Source organism: Rhea pennata, chromosome 12 (genome assembly GCF_028389875.1).
Source record: "Rhea pennata isolate bPtePen1 chromosome 12, bPtePen1.pri, whole genome shotgun sequence".
Taxonomy (NCBI): domain Eukaryota; kingdom Metazoa; phylum Chordata; class Aves; order Rheiformes; family Rheidae; genus Rhea; species Rhea pennata.
In genome coordinates, this window is record NC_084674.1 from 8417196 (window position 1) to 8439947 (window position 22752).

Below are 22752 nucleotides of genomic sequence, written 5' to 3' on the forward strand. Positions count from 1 at the left end.
GATATGTCTCAGGGAGCAAGGCCTGTTCTGCAACAGCAAATTATGTTATTCATTCTCTTATTTGTGATGTGGGCAGGTCAAAAATTACCTGAATTGGGGCTAAAACTCACTTATGATCCAAGTATACAGATTTGATAAGAGATCCGAGTCCCTCTCGTAAAATTTCTTCATTTATACTGATTCAAGATGCAGCTTTGCAAGACTTCTCATTCAACAATGCTATTAGTATACCCACAATCTTAAATTTGGTTGGATTAGAAAAGATCTAGGGGAGTTTGAAAATGTCATCTTTTAAACCAAAAACCCTGTGAAACCAAACGAAATGCTACTGATACAGTAATATCTATGCAAATAATAAAACTTAATTCTTTGTCAACACATATACTTACATTTTATCATGGGGAACTTTGCTATGCTGTACCGGATGCATTAGCCTATTGTTTCCACTGATCTGCAGCTTGTCTTTGGGTGATTTCAACAACTTGGAATTGGATGATGATGCACTAGTACCTCCACTGGATGAACGATTGCTCCCACTTCCACTGCTACCTTTGTTTTTTGAAGGGAAAGATGAAATGAGGGAAAATACTGAAGAGGAGGGAGGAGTCAAAGGTGGCTTGCTAGAGGAGCTGTGTCTTCTTTCTGAAAAGGAAAAAAAAAAAAAAAAAAAGTGGGGGTAAATTTCCAGAGTCCATACAGAAACAATTCTTAAATACTTCATGTCGTCTTTTACTCTATTAACATTTTTTTCCTTTATTGGCCTGGGAGGTCCCCTACCACACACAGCCTAGAGGATTCAAGCCTCACTAATCCATGAGGCTCCATTCTTGCTGGTCCCCATCTGGTTACCGGAGTCTCTTTAAACTTTGCGAGCTACATTCCTCAGCCACCAAAGCTTAGCTTTTAATAAACACTCCCCATTCTCTCTCCATCTTAAAGAACAAGAAAGTGAGAATCAAACCCAGACCTCAGACATACAAAGCAAAGAGACCTATCCTAAGGCCAGGCAAGCTTGAATATGAGATTTTCTCAAATAATTTTCTCTTCTTATGCCTCCTTAGGGTCAGAACAATAATGAAGTAAGAATTTTAACTTTTATTTCATGACAATTTTTTGGTATAATCTGCTAGACCTTCAGTGTGGAAGACCCCCTGGGAACAGTGACTCAAGCATCAATTTACACTGTAATTTTTCCTATTGCTAATTCTATTCTTCATTCTGTAATATGACCAGTTTAGGGAAGAATTCTCTTTTAGGAACAGTACCAAAAGGAGCAATACCAACTGCAATAAAGGGTTATAAACACTCTTCTGTGAGAAAGTATTTCTCAGCATTTTCATAAAAAGGTTAGGTTCCACCAGTGAATGTGTTGGAAAAGAAATGCCGTAACTGATAAAAGCTTAGGAAAGGAGAATAGCGCCATTAACACGGATACATTTCTTGCACTGCTTCAGTTAGAATAGCGTACGCTTTAAAGATAGCTCTTTGGAACCATGAATTCTCAGTCACAATACACTTGACAGCTTCATGCAGCACCCAGCTCTGCCTACACACAGACATGTCAATTGACTGGTCAACTGATATCTGGACACCTGTGATTCCTAGATGATATATGTAATCAACAACTGCTTATAGAAATGTCTCTGGCAATCAAATACATGCAAATCATGGATCTGAGAGAGAGAACCAAAAACGAACAGGGCCACGTATGGAGTGGAAAGGCACCTTCTTCTTGCCAGCAATAGTATCAACCAGTAATCTCACCCAGTATTGTTAATACTACATCCACCATTTGGCTATCTCAATTGCAGAAGCAACCTACAGATTTTCACATTAATTAACCTATATCATCAAGGAAGTAGACTACTGTGAAGTTACAGTAACTACGGTCAGCTCTTCCACCTGCAGGAGAGAGTCCGGTCCACTGTAACCAGTCCACAAATCCGTAACTTTCTAGAGAATACAAAATAATACATTGACATTTTGCTTATACGATCCAGACTTTTTCCCCCCAATCTGAAGGACAGAAGTCACACGTCACTCAGATGACGCGCAGTCAGGACTCCATGCATAGCCATGCACCACCAGCCCTGAACCAATCTGGTCACGCACACCACTGCTGCCCTGCTTCTGCAAGCAAGACTAGCAGGAGCCAGTAACAAGGAAAAAAGCAAGCAAAGCAAGAGGAAGGCATAGGTATCTAGGACCTGGCAAACTAAATTCTTACAGCTGTGGGGAACTAAAATTCTAAGTATGTTCATTAGCTTATATAAGATTTATAGATGTAAAAGCATACAGTTTTGCCTAGGAAATTCCAGTCAAGAAATGGTCTTTTCAGACTGACCCAAGTGATCTATGTTTCTGTTTATCTACCTGTGAAATGGGTATAAACTACCTAAAGAACTTTCATCAAAAGAATCAATCACTTCTTGACTAATATTTACAGAAAAGCTCTGAGATCAAGTGAAATGCCCAACAAAAATACAGAACAAATGCAGTGATTTATCATCCCACCTGAAGAAACAACAGCTTTAAAATTATTCATATTTCAAATGACAAGCTGACTAATCACCTCTGACGTTCAACATTATCTCCTTATTTTAGGCTTTTAGAACCACATGCCACATAAGAGTTCTCAAGTGAAGTATGTTAGCATATTTATACTCTAGTAAATGGCTGTGCTTCTTATATGACATACTGCTTATTGCCAAATGTCTTTTTATAGCAATGGCAAGAATCCCTGAGCAGCTTTGATAAGTTACTATTTGAGGGCCATTAGTTCAGCAATGCTAGACCCATATATGAATGACAGCAGAACTACTCTGTGAAATACTGCAAACATTTCCCAAATATTCTTCCACTTTCTGTATATTTAACAGCTTCAAAGTCCAAGTAGTTATCACAGTTAAAAATAATCCAGTGGATCACCAGTGCAATCTTTGGGAGATTATTCTGTTTTTTTGTTTTGTTTTGGTTTGGTTTGGTTCTTTCGCTTTTTGTTTTTAAAAAAGAGAAGGGTGTTGTTATTACTTCATTGGAAATAACTCGAGGGTGGAGAGAAAGGGACTAAAATAATAACTAAGACCAAGAACATCATGCCTCCCATCATTAGCAATAAACTATGCAAAATATTAATCTGAACTAATGATCCAAACAACACAGATGCTTCTCTTCTGGCAAGCCTTACAAAAGGCTCTAACATATCTAAAACAATAAAAGAGATACTGTTCTGTTATAGAACAGTGAAATTTGCTCCTTTTTCTGTATGCAACCATGATTCGTGTGGCTGATCAAAGTAACAAGACTCTTCAGCTGTTTCTGAGCATTCTGTAATTCTTGGTAACTTGCTTGGACCTGTCCAGTATTGACTGACTAACAGGTAGGACTGCTATTACGGTTGACTAACTGCAAGAAGATTATGGGAATCTACAACAGTCTTGTTCAGAGCCTGGTCAGCTACCAAAGATTTACTCATTACGTTCAATGTTTCCATGTTCCTGTAAAATTCATGTTTTTAAGTGAGATCTGGTTAAATAAGGTTTTGTAAAGCTTCTGAAGTCTACTAATGTTTCCTCTTATGGGAAAAAGCTGGCATCACTTTCCACATGACATATATTTTAAGCAAATCACATTTATTTAGTGAATGTATTTATTGTCAGGATGACATAGTCTTTTAATTGAAAAATTACTGCACAAACTGTCACTGAATAATCAAGACAACTGTACATGTTATGCTAAACATGTTATAATGATGAATTCTACTAATCACCTGTCAGTCTATTATAGTTCCCATTTATCATTAACTCTGACTCAGCCTGAAAATATTTAAAAATGATTATCTGCAGGTGTTTAGTCTTCAAATTCTAGAAGTTAACATCCCTGCCCCTTCCCTGCATGCAACTCTTGAAAGCAAGACTTTTTTTTTTTTTTTTTTTTTTAATGGCAGGATTGCTTTTACAACACCTCATAAGTGGTATTACAAATACTGCACCTGTGTAATATGCTTATAATCTCTAAAATCTGTATTATTATTATTATTAAACCAGAAAGATGTAGTCTAGGCTTTGGAGAAACAATCAGAAAATTTTCCTTGATCACCTTCAGGCTTGTAATAATACATGTGACAGATACCAAAATATATTAAAGAAAGAAAACTGAACCATATTATTTCGCCCCCAACATAATCAGTGATGAGCTCAGCACTCTCAACACGCAGCATTTAGTAGTATCTGACCCAAAACGAATGCTTGCATTCTACACTAAACCTTAACAGATAAGGTCCTCCCTAAAAATCCTTGCATTTATACAACATCTTTGTTATTAGAAGGGGAAGAGCTGTATAGAGTTAGAAAGCTGTGAAAAGAGATTGTATTCCAGCAAACTGTCTGCACTCAGTGATTAGCGCATGCACTGAACTAACAGTTTGGAAAAATACAGTGACAGTTTGTGTGCAATTGGACTTACGGTTGAGCAAGAAATACATAAGCAGACTGCCAAAGCTCACAGAATATCATCACAAAAAGGGTACTGATAAGTTGAAATCTTTTCAAGAGTTTTAAAAACATTAAATACTCACTAGGCCACTAGTCTGGCTGTCAATTTCTGTGGCTTTAAAATCGTATTTTCCATTATTATTTTCACTAATCAAATGCAATGTGGAAGCTTCAAACTATACTATATGGAGACTACATAAGACAACCATGAAAAGTAACTATACACCAATTTCTGACAAAATGGAAAAAAGGGGGGAAGGGATGTTTAGGAGAAGAAGAAAAAGAGGGAAGAAAAAAAAAGTAAAAAAGCTTCTCACCACTTTCAGTAACCACTTCTTCTTGTTTCATCAGTGTCTTAGTGTGTGAACACTTGAACTTACTGTGATTTATAACCTTATTTTTATATTAAAGTAACAGAAGATATCCTTTTATAGAAAAAGATTGTTTTTCATAAAATATACCTTTCTTTGCTATATGCCTAACAAAAAAATTTAAGAGTAACATCCTTAATTTTCAGCACGCTTTTCTCAGGCCTACATTTAGTTCCTAAGCTTTAGCAAACATTTAGCGGTGTTCACTCTCTTGATGCATCAATTAATAGCTTTGGGCAGCAAATAAGATGCACAGATCAAGTTTCAGAAACCCGTTTTTTTATGCTGCCTCCTTATGTAAGTACTGGGCAAAAAGTCAAACTGACCTGTGTCAGTGCTAGCCGAACCGTCATTAAAAATGCAGCACGCCCATTCAAACACACACACTCAAGCTTAGCTCAAAGTATGTTGCGACTCCAGCTAACATTCAGAAAACCAGTTTTAACGTAGATCAACTTAGGTATAAGAATTTAATTCAGACTGTGGAATTAAACATGTGTGCTGATATAAAGCATAAAGGTAAGCTTTATGCTTATGTTACTATTAATATATCTGTTTCATCTACAGTATCAGTATGATAAAAGTGCTACTTAGGACAAACTTTTCTTTCTTTCGTCGTAGCTGAGCTGCTGCTAGGCTTGTTTCGCTGTCAGTGGCTTGGCCTGCCAACTGTGTTACTATTCTGCTCAGACAAATCACCTCCCGGGCACACCCGTTCAAGGAAGGGCATTCCCAGTAAAGAACTAATACCCCTACCCGCAAAATTTTAAATTGCACACATTAGCCAGGTGGCCATTTACAGAAACGTATCAACAGCTATGCTGAATACGAACACCTCATTTGATATTTATTAACGAGTTAAGAGAGAGAACACTTCCAGTGTCACAGCGGTGCAGAGAAGCCAGCCCAGCTGTACGATGTCTGAAGAATGGGCAGAAGGGTCGGAGCGAGTCAAAAGAAATTAAAAACTCCAAGACTAAAATTCAGTAGCTGCTGAACAGCCTTATCTGTTAATTCCATTTGAGAAATCCTATAAACTAAGGTATTTTCTAAGTTAGGAGCCCTCTCCCCCTTTTTTTATTCCTGTTTTAATGAGATTGCTAAACTCTCTTGAATAACTGCTCAGCATCTCCCTCTTGTCTTCTGTGCTCAAACCTAGCAGCAATTCAAATGTAAGATGCCAGAGTGTGCCCGACTATATGCCAGTTCAACAGGCACGTCTCCTCCAAGCAGAGGGGTATTTATATTCTCTTTAAAAAAATACATAGTGATAATTAAACAACAGAAGTTTAGGGATGTCTGATCTGGATTATGAAAGAAGTCTAGGGAAAATTTAAGAGAAACATAGAAAAGCATCAGCTAGCATCCGATCTAAATGAATACAAGTAATTATTTTGTCTTCTTTTAAACAATCTTAGTCTGCAGAATTTGGTAAATATTTTCTACTTTTCACATCCAATATTGATAGCTGCATTAAAAAAAAGCATTTAAATTCTACAGAAATTAGTGGCTAAACTCTCCACTTCTAGACTATCTCCGGCTCACCAGTAAAGGACAGTAGATACATACTGAATATTTTAAAAGGTGAGTTTGTTATTAGCAAGTTTGGCACCCTGCTCACACAACACTGTAGTATCTGGCTGACATAACCAGGCTCTACATGCTCAGGGGAACTGTTTCCATCTAAGAAACAAAAACTGAAAGGAGCTGTGAAAAACAGAATCTTTTATTTTGAGATTCTTATATCTACCTCAAGTGAATTCACAGCACTTGAGAAATGAGTTAAATATAGTCACACTGAAACACGTATCATTTATCTGGGGATAAAATTTGTTTGATGTCATGATGAATATTATTTCTCCACAATTCCTCTGGAAGACTAATTTTCTTTATGTTCTAATTTCTCCAAAAGGATCAGACTCATGACATGAACTAAGTACACAGTTCTGGAAGTGCATTTTAGGCAATAAATCTGGATTTGGCCACAGGTGCCAGAAGTCCTCTGTGTTAAAAAGAAGGTAGTTTTTAAGACAAATCCCTCCTCTGCATTTTATTTTGTTGTTGTTGTTGTTGTTTCTAGCTTAGGTCCTCAGGCAGCGCAGTCGTTTGCGAATTGCTCTGGGAGAGCACTTCATCACAGCTCTAGATTTTACTGCAGCAGCCAACAGAAATCCCTGTTACAGCTCTAACCCCTCGCTCACTTCTTGCTGCTTCATTATCCCGCTCTAATCAGGGGGCCTAGATACCAAGGATTCTGCCTTAATCTTCCACCGAGGTCCCTTTAATCATCTGATCGGTTTTGTTTGCAACGTAAGTCAGGGTGAGGTCACTCCATCTTCAATTGTGTTGCATGTAAACTTGCACTTTTAGCAGAATAGACAGCATCTACACAAAGCAGTATTTTTCACTTCAGCAAGAAAGTTATAGTAAAGAATATTCCTAGAGCAAAAGCTATTAATATGATAGATTATCAAGGTTTGTTTGGCACAAGCACAATCTGTCATGTCACTACAGGAAATTCACATAGAAGGGAGGGAAAAAAAGGCAGAAAGGACACTGCCTGCAACCAGTAGTTGTAACTATTGTTTATCACCCAGCGTTAGTCAAACCACAAAGAGAATCTGCCTGCTAGTCATGTGTGCTTCTGGTATTGCACTCAGAGGAAAACAACACTTCAGTGGGAAAAGAAAAAAAAAAAAAAGCCAAGGAAGTAGGCTATTTATATTACAGCACACCCAATGCAGCTTAGGGTGGCCCAAACAGCATGCGTTATGTAGCATGCGTTATGTTATTTTACGTATTGACATCGCTCACCACAGAAGTCTTCTTATCTTGACCAGAGTTCCTTGATATTATAAATAAATAGTAATAGGCATAAACTATTTACCTAGGAAGCAGGTTTGTAAAACATGCTTTACACATACCAAGCTTGCAGTACTGATGCAACCTACTGGCCTGCACTTCCTCACTTCAAAAATATCCAGCACATCTGTAGCACAGAGGAGTTTGTATTGCCTGTGATTTGCATCACCACTTAAAGAGGAAATTAAGCCATCGTGATAAAACTTTACTGAAAATACGCTTCTTTGGGGTATTTTCTAAAATTCATTAAAAAGCAATACCTAAATGGTTTTGAAGCGTGTATGTTAAAACCCTAGGGTTCACCTCCACCACTTGGTATGGTAACACGTCTACTTTGCCTAGCAGAGATTTAAAGCGTACTGGTTGTGTTTTTACAATACACCTCCACTACATATGTGCTGCAGCGCTGCTCAGACAAAGACCGTCTTGTATTTATTTAAGCTGAGATGGTAATAACCAAAAAGATACAGCCACTTTCTTCAGGGCAAAAGACAGAGTTTCATTTAGGTTCAGGTCACACATTATAGAGCAAAAAATAACTACAGAGAAACAATTTTAAAAATTCCCTTAAAAATATTCTTTCAAATTAAAGCATTTCTGTGAGGCTTCAACTTAGTGAATGTCAGTGAAACATTTAGAATCTCCCACAGTGAGAACTCAGAAAATTATTTTCCACTCAAAAAAAAGTCTTTTGTCGAAGCCAAATAAAGCAGATACATCAAGACCTTTCTAAATGCTGACCATGCTACAAAATATTTGTTAGCTTCTAGTATATTTTCACTTCTCAAATGAGGCCTATAGCAACATGAAGTTTTAAATTTTGTCTGTTTTCTGCATCTTTGTTTAGAAGAAGTGTTTGGGTGTTACTTCCTGCTCTACTGTCCGCAGTCCCAATCAGGACTGAGGGCTCCTTGTTCCAGACGTGAATTCCTAAAACATTCCCTTGTCAATCATTTCCAAAACACATACCAGAAATTTCCCTAAAGAGTATATAAAAGCTGACTAAGCTTTAATCAGGGTACACTGCATTTATTATGAAAATTCATGACTATAGAGAATGAGGGTTTTCTTACGATATCCTTTAGTTACAATATGCACAATTCAGAATGCACAAATTCTCATATATACAGATATTTGGTTTTCAGTGCATTATTCCAATAGTGAAATCCCTCCATATTAATTCACACTGATTTAAAACATATAAATAAAACATATATGCATATTCATAATGGCCCAAGCAGACTTAATTATGCTTCTTCATGAAATCCAAACTTCAATGCAATCAAAAGCTACTGATTATTCTGAATGATCTATTTGTAAGAATACCTATTTGTAATTAAGTTTCACGTATCCCATTTGCTATCAGTACAGAACTCCTAGATTGACATAGGTTTCAATTCAGGTTTCACTTTGGTTTGTTTTCAAAAGCTGCTTTACCAGAGCACTTAATAGAGGAAACGAGAGTAAAGCTGGTAATCAGAATACATCCTCTGAGAAGTACTCTGGCTTTCCTCTTCCCCAGCCTTGCTGTGTGGCATTAAGTGTGCTACTTCATCTCTCCAAAGCTTCCCAAGATTTAAGTTTGAATTTTTGCAAATTATTTACTCAACTCCAAGAGGTGCTACGATGGTTAGTTAACCACATCCCTTTGAACATAAGCAGAACATAAGCGGTAGCTATGTTATTAGTTTGTTCATTCCATTAAAGCAAGTACTGAGAAGTACTGGCTGCTTTTACAACTATAAAAATCAATTGCCCTACATTCAATTTCTAAATATGTATTTATAATTTTCCTAGGGACTTACTTTCTACAACTGAAATCCACCCACAAATGCCAACTACTCAAAATATTTTAGATAAAGGAGTACAAAATTATGATTACATTCTGGTTGCTTTGGTTAAAGAAAAGAGAGGGACTGGTGGAAAAAGAGACCGTTATCATTATTCAGATTCAGAATGCCAATTTCTATACTTCTAAGTTGTATTTCTAAAAGAAAACAATTCTGTAACCATAATTTAGGGTACTTAAATGATATATTTTAAATGACATAACTACAGCACAGCTAGAATAGTGCTATTATTCGCTAATATTATAGCACTAACTCAGCACGAATGGCCACCTCCACTATGAAACCAGCAGCAACCTTCCCTGCCCCAACAGAGATTGCTGCCAGAGAATGGAGAGCTCCCAGTAGATTGTAAACCATGTTATTAAGGATGCAGCAAGTTAGCAACACTAAAATCCATTTAAGACCATAATTTTCAAGTAGATTCCTCTCTTCCACTGTTTCTGCAACTCCCAATACACTACAAATGCTATTTTTCCAATTTTTCCACGTATTAGTTACTAATTCATACAAAACCGATGCATTCACAGAGCGTGAGTTGTTCTGTAATCAAATTTCATAGGACTTAAGATTTTTCTTTAAATTTTTTTGCCCCTGAGAGATGTAAAATAACCTCTAAGGCATCAACCAATACAGTACTGTAATCCCAAGCCTGCAGAAAGATTCTACAGTTTGGCTGTTTCTTACGGCTCTTGGAGATAGTGGCAAACTGAAATTAGTGACACTCCTGTTGAGTTCAGTGCAGTGATTCGGAACCTGGTGGAGAGCAGTAAAACTCTCGCAAACAACGTGGGAAAATTCAGAGAGGCAGAACATTATATTGCATCCTTTGCTCAGGTAAACCCAAATGCAAAGGACATAACGTCTCAACAAGATTTGGGCATAATATCCACAAACAACCTTCTGTATCCCTTCCTGAGCAACTTGACAAGAGGTAGGGAAGAAAAAAATAGATTTCTCGCCAGGGAGTTGGCCCTAGACCTTTTGGTTGGTAGCTGTCTCATAAATCTGTCAAGCACTAGAATATAAATATTGCAAAGTTATTATGGACAGACAGTTGAGTGTCTCAGATGGTAACCGGGCCATGGAGAGATTATAATATCCACATCAGAGTACGCGAGCACTAATCCTGTATAGCCTGTTGACGACATGACAATACCTGCACTATCTGATGAAAAAACAGGCATTGAATAAACCATATTTTTGCTATTAAAAATTATTTGACATAAATAAGGGAGTATTCACCATGATAACCAACAAAAGCATCAAACAAAAGTAGTCTGTACAGATCAGCAATGTACAAAGATGCAGTAAGGGTCAAATTCCTCAAAAAATACAGTTGCAAAGCTGTTGTAAAAAATCTCATTTATGTTTAATCTGAATGATATTAAAAAAACATTTCCATTCTTCAAAATGAGCAAAAGCAAATTAAGAATACAACCATTATACCAAAGTTAAATAAAATGATTAGTGAACAAAGTTTAATAAAGAGCACGTTGAAAGCATGAAAATGAAGAATTAAGGTAAAGACCACCTGATTTCTAGTTTTCCACCTCTGCCCTTTTTCTACTCAGAAATTGGATTTGTAACTATGCTACCCTGTTTTCCCCTTTCAGCATCAACAATACTACTTACAAGACCTTATCACATAATATTATTATAATACTGATGTAATATATTCATATGACTTCACATATTCCAATGCCTGTCTAGCTTTCATCTCGCTCACGCTGCGATTCTCACTACAACCAGGAATTTTAATATTTTCCCCTGTAGCTATTTCCTTACATGTAGCCAACTTTAGTCCTTGTATGCTGGTTGTCAGACTCAGCCCTCCCACAAGAAATCTGCTGAAGCCGAGAACTTTTTAAAAGCTGTTAGTGAACCAAAATACCAAGGGGCTTGTGGCCTTGCTGGTGATGCTGTAGAGGATCTCCACAAAAAAAAAAAAAAAAAAAGAGTGAGAGAGAGAGAACAGAAGGAATGAATTTCCTGGACAGAGAAGTAAATATCACAGGATATATAAAAATAGTAGTGTCAAGTAAGTAAATCAGATTCTTTGATACAGTCATTAAGAAACAAGATAAAAAGACATTGAATGCAAATATTTTTCTTATGCTCTACATGAATGACCAGTGAGATCTACACAATGTTAAAGCTTCGTGAGATTAAAAGATAATCACGCACGTGGACACGTAGCACGAGCCACCGTGCCAGATACAATAGTCCCTTTTGCCCCTTTTCACCCTTTATGTTGGAGATGAAGAAATACCGCCCGACAGAGCTGAGCAAGAGCCTTGCCTTGCTACCCGCGCTCCGTCCCCAGTCCCCTGCACGCGGGTACGGCCGGTGCCGGGCACGCCACCTGCGTGCCGCAGCCCCGGCGGCCCGGCCCGGCCCGGCCCGGCCGGCGGGGCGGCAGCGAGAGGGAGCCGGCGCTACGGCCTGCAGCCTCCGCACGCAGCGCCCACCACTCGGAGAAACCAAAGTGTTTGGTGGGAGGGCTGCTCCCGCCGGTCGGCTAGTTCTGCGCTTCTCCGAGGTTTTCGGCAAAAGAGAGATTTTTAATTTAAAAATATGGCTTTGCAGGAAGAAAGGAAAATCAGCCTGTGGCAAGGTGAATCATCGTCTTTCATTAAAAATGTTTCCAGCGTTAACCACCTTTTCAAAATTTGAAATCTCTTGAAATATAAATGCTCAAGCTGCAACATCCATGCAGAATGAGTTCCATACAGAAAATAAGCACTTCGTTTCCTTGTTTAAGTCAGGTCCTTAAATTATTTCAGTGATCTAATGTTTTTAGGCACTAATCATTTTTCAATCATAAAAAAGAATCATGACAGCTTATTTCATTAACACTACTGAAATATAATTGGCCTGAAATAACTGTTTTAGTATTTAAAGAACAGGCAACATATTTTCTATGTATTATTTAAAGCTTTACAACAGCATTAGCACAGTAAAGTCTCACAGAAATGGCTAACATAGTCAAACGAGGGCACGAACTTACTGTGCTTGCACAATAATGTTTTTCTTAAAAAAGGTTATTTAATCTGAACTTTGCTTTAAACGAACCTAGCAATGCTGTGATTCAGATGCATTAACCAAAAATACAACTGCACTTGATACGTTTGGGCTGTCACTTTATCTGCGATTTCCTCCCAAACTGAGATCTAACAAAAACCATCCTGCCCACAGTAAATTATCCACGTAGATCTGTAACAGAATTTGCCCTCTCATTTATTAATTGCATGGAGTGCACTCAGAAGACAAGTCCAAATAAGCAAGCTCCTAAATTTGTGTCTTTTAATTAATACTTTGATTAAAAGCTACTGATTTATCTAGAGGACAGACAAGATTGCAATCTACCACCTACATTTCTATTGCTGTTTTTCCCTTCAGCTTTCCCCATTAAAACTGTCTCTTCAGATCACTTTTTGTTTCGTTTTTTGATTTCCAGCGTCTGTAGGGAAACAGCTTCAGAACACATTATACGGCCTCCTCGGCACTTCCTGTGCCATCAAACCGCAGCTACCACAAATGAGATACGCCCCCCACGACGGCTAAGAAAAAGCGTTAGCTCCGGCTCTGGATGCCGGCGAGGTAACGCTCGCGCGTCTCCCCAGCCCGCGCTGCGGAGCCGCTCCGCTTCGGGCGCCGGCGGTACGAACCTCAGCCTCCTCCGCCAGTCGAGAGCAAACTCCGCTCCGGGCAGCTCCTGAACTTTGGCCAAACGGCTCCGGTGACATTTCGGGACGGCGCAAGCGGGTCGCTTGCAGCTCTTAATCGCTCACGTTGAGATTACCCGCTCGGGCCGGCCAGCTCGGCCGCGGTCGCCCCCGGCCCCGCCGTACCCGCCGCCGGGGCTGCCCCGTGCCGCTCCAGCAAACCGGCGCTTAAAGAGCCGACACAAGAGGCTGCTCTGCCTGCGGATCTTGCCAGCTACCCAGCAAGAAGCGAGGTTAACGCCTGGCCTGCGGAAGGAAATAGCAAACTTGCCTGTTATCTACACAGATTACCTAAACGTGCAACAGCGTCTATTAAAAATCGATTCTCTCCAAGTAGAAACCCATCCGGGTATTTCGATTTCAGCCTTCCAGCAGGGCTCCTGCATTGGAAAGTTTAGGACACCGCTGTCTCCGTGCTGGGATCCGATTCCACAGAGACTGATCCTCTAGAGATATTAAAAATTTGACTCTTACCAAGTTACTAATTTCTGGGCAATAGCCTGACTAATCGCCTGGAAAAATTACAGTGCATTTGCTGACAAACAAGCACAGGAGAAAACAGAGCGTGGATTTTGCTCTTTTTTTAAATTACCATTATTGAAGCTGAGATTTCTGGCCTTTCCTCATTTACCAAATGACATTCAAATTCGTATTCAAAATCCAGCAATCACTTCTTCACTAAAACAAAACATTTGCCAAGAGGAAGGGCATCAGGCTTGGACAAATAATGTTGGTGTGTTTTTATTTCCTTTCCATAAAGAAAGGTTAAACAAAAACATGGAGCCCAAGCACTATTTCAGCTTTTTTTTTTTAAAAAAAAAAAAAAAAAAAAAAAGGAATACATAGTAACCTGGAGACTACTATTCCAATTAACAAACTCAGAAACAATTATTAAACCTATTTATCATGTCTTACACATTTAGAGTACTCAACAGCAATCAGTTCCTCTTTTACTCTGAATTTCAAGAAAAGCTGGCAGCTCATTTCACCTATCCATTAATTGTGAAGGACAAGTCAGGAATACACAGACATTTCCTTGGATTATGCTGTTTTTAAAACGTATCTCCTTCCATTTTTTAAAATTAGTACCAGAAGTATGCATGTTTCTGAAGGACTTGTTTCTTCTGCATACTATTCTATCTGACACCTATGATTAAAACTGGGTAAGTCTCCAACAATTTTAGTGGTCCACAAAATTCCTGACTTTAAACTGCTATGTGGGAAACCAGCACCGATGGCCCTGTCTTCTTACCAACTACAATTTGTTTTTCCTTAGTCTTTGATTTAGTCTATTCTCATTTTAGGACCAAGAGAGTGAGTAACTGCTATTTTGTTGCTTGTTCCATAAATAAACTGACCAAGATCAGGCACTTTAATTCTAGCATGGAACAATGTAGAAAGTTGTTTTTCTTCAGATTTAAGAGTGGGGACAGAGAGTCCAACTGCTGAGATGCCCCCGCAGCCGAACGTCAAAGCAGGAGTCTGGAAAGGGATCGAGAAGTGTGACAGTACATTCACACAGGGACAAAACTGGACCTGACCATGGGAAGGCCACGCAACTGCTGTGAGAGAACGTAATGAGATTTTATGCTTTCTTGTATTATAGCAACATACAGATGCCAACTATCTCAATCTCTGCTGTTGGTTTATTTAATTATTTTCTGCTGTTCCTATACACCCAATGGCTAAAGGCTTTTAAGCAACTTTATATAGTAAATGTTCATGAGATTTCACCTTAAAACAGACAAACATATGTGACGCAGCTCAACAACATTCTGAAAGTATATTCTGACAAACACAAGTAATTTTACTTAACGTACTTTAAAAAAAGTCAATGAAATTAATTTTGATGCTAAATCTCCTAAAAAGTTTTATGTCTTATTTTCTAGAAACCCAGGAACAACAACAACATTATATTCAACATAAACACCCCCGTCACTCGGCCCAATATACAAAGACACCTATCCCTACCCACTCTGCTGCCCTAGCCCTGGGGAAACACTAGGGCTCCTGCTCTAAGCGTCAGCGCGCCCAGAAGTGTAAAGCAGGTAAGCAGGCAGGGGAGAAGGGGAGAGAAATGGTTTGGTATGTGTCACTGCAGCACACCTGAACTCCAGATCCTTGCTCTTGCAAGATCAGCTGGCAGAAGGACAATTTGAGCTGTGTTGAAACTACTGCAATGGAAGAAAGGTTGCTTCCTACAAATAGGGATAACACAAAGAACAGTACCAACCTCCTCCCTTCCTCCTTGCTTACTTGCTGAACACACGTAAGGACATGAAAAAATATTTACACTGTGTATGATACTATCATTATGTACACATATGCTATAGTTCCCTACTATGAGTGAGCAGAATATTAATAAATGCCCTCTCCAAAGTCTACAACCTGAAGCATTCTACATATTTTGTATTGCAAAGAAAATTCTCTTTAAGATTGGCTAAAGAATTTTAAATTTCTTATTTACATTGTAATTGCTCTTCTGGTTTTGTAAGGAAATGATGCAAATGACACCCTGCTGTCTCTCTTGGCACATATCTGTATTTTATGTTCCTTTCTTTGTTTTGAAATGATATGTTACTTTAATAAAATCTGAGAGCCGGACTGGCGGCGTCACACCTTTTCTCCCTCACTGACACGAGGTCCTAAAGATGCTGGTTTTGATTGCTAGCATCAAAATCAGCAGCTGGACTGCGAAGGCAGGACCTCTCAGTGCTCTTACTGAAGGCAGATCTGCAGCGGCCAGTCCCCACGTGCACGCTCCAGGCTGGCCGTGGCACGCATGGCTCTTGTTGAACGGGCAGGCTGAAAGAAAGGGAGTGGGGAAGGCAAAAGCATGACACGCTCAGGGCAGTAGGTGTTGCAAAGGGAGGGAGAGCGATGGCAAAACACAGGACAAAACCACAGACGATTAGGCTTCGTTAGCTCCGCTGCACATGAAGAAACCAGTTTATTCTTTCTAAAACAAATCCAGCAATCTTAGGCAGCAATTTCGCAATCGCTTGAAGCTGGCTGGCGCAAGCTAGTGCTGCCGCGGCGAGAAGCACTCCTGCCCTCTCCCCCAATCCCAGCCACGCGGCTCCAGCCTTCGCCCCTCTGCTCTCCCCAGGGCAAAGGGCAAACTGGGCAGCTTCAAAGACGGGACGCTCTCGCAAACTGCAGTGCCAAAGCTAGCGATTAACACACCAAGGACTAGCAAGTACTAAAAAGGGATCTGATCACAAAGAAAGCAACTTCCAGACAACTGGGGATGACCAAAAACTGGTTTGTGAGCTACAGTAATGACTATTTTGACTAAATCAGATAAGCCTTGAGGAGCATATAAGAAATTGAGATGCCCGAGGAATTTCATCCGATTAGTATCAACGCTGCATACGCTAGACTTGTACTGCAGCCTGCTTAGGTTTATGCTCAGTGCTTTCTGAAATGATTTAGTTGTAAATATTTTGCTTTAAACAGATTGCTTGATTACTGGTTACTATTCTCATTCTTCCTGGAAGGAAGAGAATGACAGGCCTTGAGCCAAACAACTTCAAGTTGATCAATTGGGAACTCCAGTGTGGTCTCTTGGAAAATAGCCTTTGCCCCCATGGGGGATGCACCAAAAGGACCTTGCCAGCAGTCAGAGCTAGACTTCTCCTGGCGTCACATCGGTGCATGATGCCACAAAACCACCCTTAGTAAACAGGGCAGCAAGATCACACCAAAACTACTGCTACTGACTTGTCTTTAAGGTCTACTATGACTTTTTCCAAAGCCAGAAAAAGTACTCCAGTACCATCATGAATTAACTCCTAGCTCCTCTGAGCCACAAGACAACGTATTTTGAAATCAGTGTATTTTTAGCTTGAAAAGTTGACACTTTGCAAACATTTTGCACACTACAGAAAACACAAATATATCTGGCAAGATTTTTGGTGTCTTTTCTTTTCCAGATGAGAGCGCTTAGAAGCTCCTCAGGTTTTGGAAAAGCGGAGAGAATCCAGCAAAAAGTGAATTACTGAGTACAGAGGAACATCACAACAGCCTTGTTGGTGCACACTCAAGTAACAGCATGCTCTGCTGTTACACATCAGCTCTGCTTCCGTAACGTGCTTGGATATACCAAAATACAAAACATAAGTGTTACCCATACAGAACATGTACATACACACACACACACCAGGTAGAGCAATGACTGAAAATGCCTTATACAGACACTTGCACTATTTCCACAGATTAAAAATATATACAGAGTACATCAGATTTCAAGTTTGCAGCCATAGCTATCGTGGAACGCTGCCACTTGAACAACTGGTGCAGGGCAGAGAAAATCACAAGCAGCTCGGGAGCTAGTCAGTGCTTTCACAGCGTTTTCAAAGCAGCAGCCGAACCACAGCTTCCCCACTTACGTTCCTGCAGCTACAGAAAACGAGCAACAGACACGGTCCTAAAGGTCAGCAGCTACGAACACTGATTGATCTTACAGAAAGCATGGTGGACACGGAAAGTATCTGCCCACTACTAAAATTAAGTGATACTTGCCGATATGCTCAATCTGTGACAATCGAGATGTGAGTACCAAGTCTTACAGTATTATACGTGCATATAAACTCACACTATTTCTATGGCTATCAAAGTAGACATGAGTATTTTTAGAAACTGGCTGCTTGATGGCTTCGTGACCCACACGATGACCTTTGGCCAAAGAGTATACGGCACTAAGATGAGTAGGAGACTGAGTAGTGGTGGTTTAAAACCTTTCCTCTGATCTTAGAGGCTAGGAGGCGGCCAATATGGTGTGCTTCCAGGCATAAATACGGTGAGGTGAGGTTTGCCATAGCCTGGCAACCAAAAAGAAACCAAGGAAAGTGAGCAGCAGCCAGTCCCACACTAATGATGGAAAGGACCTGAGCAGTACTGCGAGGCTTCTCATAGTGATCTAGAAATGTAAGAGAAATGAGAACGGTTACATCATTAACTTCACCCCAACAAAGCTAAGAGTTAAAGATGATCAAAATGTTCAGCCTACAAACTCAAATCAAAATTTCAGCCACATAATAACAACACAGATAGAGCCAATCCTACTCCTAGCAAGGAGAAAAATCATAAATTCCAAGCGAATATCTACAGCCATTAATGAACAGCTTTTAAAGCTATAGAAGTGTATTATACAAAACTTCCCATCCGTGCAAAATGACAGCTACAAATAATCTGCATCATTTGGAAAGTTTCAGACTTAAAGGCACCAAGGCTGCTCTGAAAGGGAGTACATCTTCTACCTAATCCAGGGAATTCGCTGCTGCATACCACAAAAACCAGGGCTGCTTCCGACATCCAAGCATGATAAAGCAGGTCCTGTGCAACCTGTGGGGTCACACGGCAACACAACTTCTGCCTGGAGGAGGAAGAAAATCCTGTACGGTAAAAACATATGAAGATGATCTGTCTAAAAGAAAAGACTTCTTTGCAACTTTAAAAACCACTGAAAATGGTGAGTTTAATATCAACCTTCATATCAACTCATTATCTGGGGAAAAGAAAGTGGAAAAGAGGGCAAGAATCTCTTAATGTCACTTCTTTCTTTCTCTGCTCTGATGCAATTTGGGAAAACAAGTTAAAATATAGGTGCAATCCTTGTGAACAGCAGTGCTCTCAGAAATTGCAGAACTTATATGATGCAGCAACAGTAGGCAAAACTGATCAGTTTATATATTAGACACATTGATTTTTTCTTCCCTCACCTCATTTTGCTCATTTTGTTCAAAAGATGCACCTGTTGCCCTACTGCACAACTGGAGGAACACCCACACCCACAAAACCTACATATATTATAGGGTAAAAATAATGCAGTTCTCACATAGAAAATCAAGATGATTTTGTTTCATCAAGAACAAATAGGATTTAGAAACATATATAACGTTACTGTCTCAGTTAATGATGGTCTACTATTCAACAGGAATAGTACTACAGACTTGTATCAAATTCCGTATTTATCTGTTTGCTATTTTCCACATCTTGAAAATAAGTTTGTAATTATTCTTAAGTTTCACAAAATGCATCGCTTTGTAATCTTTTACCAAGTGGCATACTGTCTGGACACTCAGCTTTTACAGAGCTGGATACTTAACTAGCTAATCTAAGACTGCTATTAAAAAAACTGTCTAAATCTTTGTTACAGGCAGACACAACACAGCATTAGGGAATCTGAATGGACTTCAAGGCCATCTACTCAGATAAAATATTTCAGTGCTAAACTGAATTGAACCTAATGAGAAGCTAAAAATATTGGCATAAATTTTGCTTGTTTTGAAAGTGAATTTCAGCCTGCTATTTACACTTTTTTAAAAAAGTTTTTTATGTAAATCATATGGTTATTGATTGCCATTTATCAATAAGCTTATGGGCTTCATTATATTCAAAGTGTTATACGCTCCCTCTTCTGGTAATACCTTTAAAACAGTTTCCAGACATCCATCAAATGTTAGATTTTCTAAGTATATCATATTAAAAGAAAAAAAAAAAGTCCTATTGATTTCTTCCAGTTTGGCACGAATTACTTTATCCCAAGTTTTTCCAAAAGTTTGACTTTCACATACTTCTGTGGTTACCGTTTTGTGTGCTATTGCCATAGGAGAGAATAGAGCTCTCAAACTGTCTACTTTTCCTCAGACAGCAGGTGAAGGAAGTTCCTACAAAACATTGTTTTTATGTAGGCCCAGCAGAGAAAACTTTCTTCCATCCAGTACGCTGCCTGGTTTCCTCTCCACTTGTAGGAAACTGGCAGATATTCCTCTTCCTGCTTTACCACAAAAGCTGTGCAAAAGCTACATGCACTTCCTAGGTATCTGTAACTCTAGAAAACTTACACTATAGCAAATGAGAATTTCTTGAATACACTTAAGAAATTGTGAAAAAGCAATAAAAGGGACGCAAGGAAAACAAGTAAAAGGAGACATATTCGTAAGAGTGCACACGAGTACATATACCCATCCAGGTCTGCGATGGTCACTGCCTGATAAAACTTGGAGAGGTGTCCGAAGTAGGACATCACTGTTTCCCCCCACCAATATGTGCAAAAATCAAAAAATGCCATGACAGTGCACAAATCACAAATACACACTGCTGCCAAAACATTAAGAAAAGAAGAATTAGGCTTTTGTTTGCTTCATCTCATTAAATCCCTCCTCCTTTCTTCTCATTTCTTATGTTTTCCCCCCAGTACATAGTACTATGACCAGCAACTTATTTCATACTCCCTTCTATGAGGCTATTCTCCCCAACTTCCTTATTTAGCTTTCTTATTGTAGTCACCTCTTTCTTTTATATATATTTTACTTAAGTTCTTTGTTTTACATTTCCCTTTTCAGCTATTCCCATGTGTTCTCTCTTTCCTCTCCTCTCCTCCTTGGACAGATGGAGGCATACAGGCACACACATTGCAAACCACTTAATTCTAGCTCTACTGAATAGTTCTGGCAAAGACCTGATCATCCTGCTAGTGCAGAGCTGTGCACTGCGTTGTCCTTTCCCTTTCAGAACCCCAGTACAGCTCCTACCCCTCTTCCCAGTAAGTGTTGTACAATGGCAGGAATGGGATCTTGGCAAAAAATTAAGTAATTGATGGATATTGCTGAGATTTCCTATCCCTAATTGTAGTGCACTCACAGAGGAAAAGATAGTATCTGCAAAGCTGCTCTCTTCTAAATGTGGCTGCTGTTTGGAAGATGGTTGGTGGGATGAGCAGATACAATCTGTGCAAGCTGAAACTACACACCTCCACAAAAATAAATTTATTTTCTTCTTGATAGTTCAATACTCAACATTGTTTTCAAATCTTCCTAGAATATTTTTCCTTGGAATTGCCAAGTGCTGTGGCCATCACCTGAGGTCTGCAGCTCTTGGAATAATCCACACAGTTCATGAGAACACATTCTCTCCCCCCCAAAAAAACAAACAAGGAAGTCCTTTAAAATATCTAATTGATTTGCATTTGTTTTAATTTTTGAAATTAAAAGTTTGAAATTACTTAACAGCACACATTGGAGGCTCTAATCTACACCTTCCCACCTCTCCTTTATGACAGCAAGAATCTTGCCTTTTTTTTTTTTTTTTTTTTTTTTTTGGACTCTGAATCAGGCTTCTTCCACCACAACAGGTTGCAGCCTCATTCTTCTGTACTCAGTTTTGGGCTCTTTGCCAAAGGCTGCATGCCCATGGCCTGCCCTCTCAACACACGCTACCTCTGCTGGCAGAGGGCCAGCTTGAAGGAGTGGTTAGGAGTCAGAAAAAGCCCTTTTAGCTGGGAAGCAAACCTTCCTAGGATGAGTAGCAGAGCTGCCTTTTCTGAATCTACAGAAAATCTGAAATGAGAATTCTGAGAACTGTGTTCTGTACCATGTACTAAATTAATTTCGGATGTTAAATTTAAGACTGACTTTTAGATCTATTAACTCTTTCATTGTGGGTCATTTTTAAACTTTATGCAGTTATTCCAGCTAGCTTCTTCCAAAGTGAAACCGTTGTCAAATATACTCAACAAGCTAGTTTTATTAGAATTGTTTTTTCTTTTCAGATCTTACTCAACTCTATTGATCACCATACTAACCTTCTCCCTCTTGCTGAGCAAGTATTTTTGTAAACGAGAGCAAATATGGCACTGTTTCCTCTTTTCCCACAAAGATAAGCATCTTGGTTTTCTTTCTTCCCACTTATTCTCCCCCCACCCTGTTGACGTTTATCTTGAAAAGGAACCCGTCTGCACACGGCCTCCAATCTTCAGAAACCTGGCAAGGAGATCGTTCTGTAGGAACAGGATTTTCATACAACACTTGTATAATTTTACACATTAGCCTTGTTTGAGAATACTTCAGGCTTTCAGCGAGAATGGAATAAAAAAAATTACTCGTAACATCAGTTACAGGGTAAGCAAGAAACTGAGCAATGAATTTCCTTACTTTTTTGAAGTTGAACACCATCTTGTTTTGTTACCTGATACTTTAAAATGCTTTACATCTTCAACAAAAGCGTGACAACTGCTTAACCTCCCTAAGTTTTCATGTAATAAGCAAAGACCACAGCTATTAGGCTTACAGAAGTAACCTTTCACATATGAACTGTTGGTGATGTTACAATCAAACACAACATATAACTTCATTATTCCTTAAAAACTGCACAGCAGAACTGTTTGTTATTTTTAACCCCAACTAGCACATTTGGTATTCAGCTAATTCAGCTAATAACTAAAAAGTTAGTTGAAGCAGTTTTCTGAAATGAATCTTGTGTTGACCTCTGAGCCCATTTCCTTCTGGGAATATGCCAAGATGATTCTTGCAAAAGCTACAGAATTTCACATCTCTCTGCCAAGAAGAAATTAAACTATTTGTTGCTGGATCCAGAGACTAAAATCCAACCACTGGAATCTAGACTGTGTGAACTACTGCAGGGGGACTGTGTGTTTAAATAGAACCTG

At 39.2% G+C, this 22752-nt stretch overlaps 1 protein-coding gene across 7 annotated transcripts in view; it reads right to left on the bottom strand.

Annotated features, from left to right (window-relative positions):
• Positions 1 to 22752, bottom strand: part of ATXN7 (ataxin 7) — an 84410-nt gene that overhangs the window by 12348 nt on the left and 49310 nt on the right. For 6 of the 7 annotated variants that reach the window (XM_062585604.1, XM_062585603.1, XM_062585605.1 and 3 more), the window contains one exon: positions 390 to 642. In XM_062585604.1, the coding sequence (XP_062441588.1) occupies positions 390 to 642 (253 nt within the window). Of the gene's footprint in view, positions 1 to 389; positions 643 to 21888; positions 21971 to 22752 lie in introns of those variants that run through there. The other variant, XM_062585609.1, reaches the window with a different exon arrangement.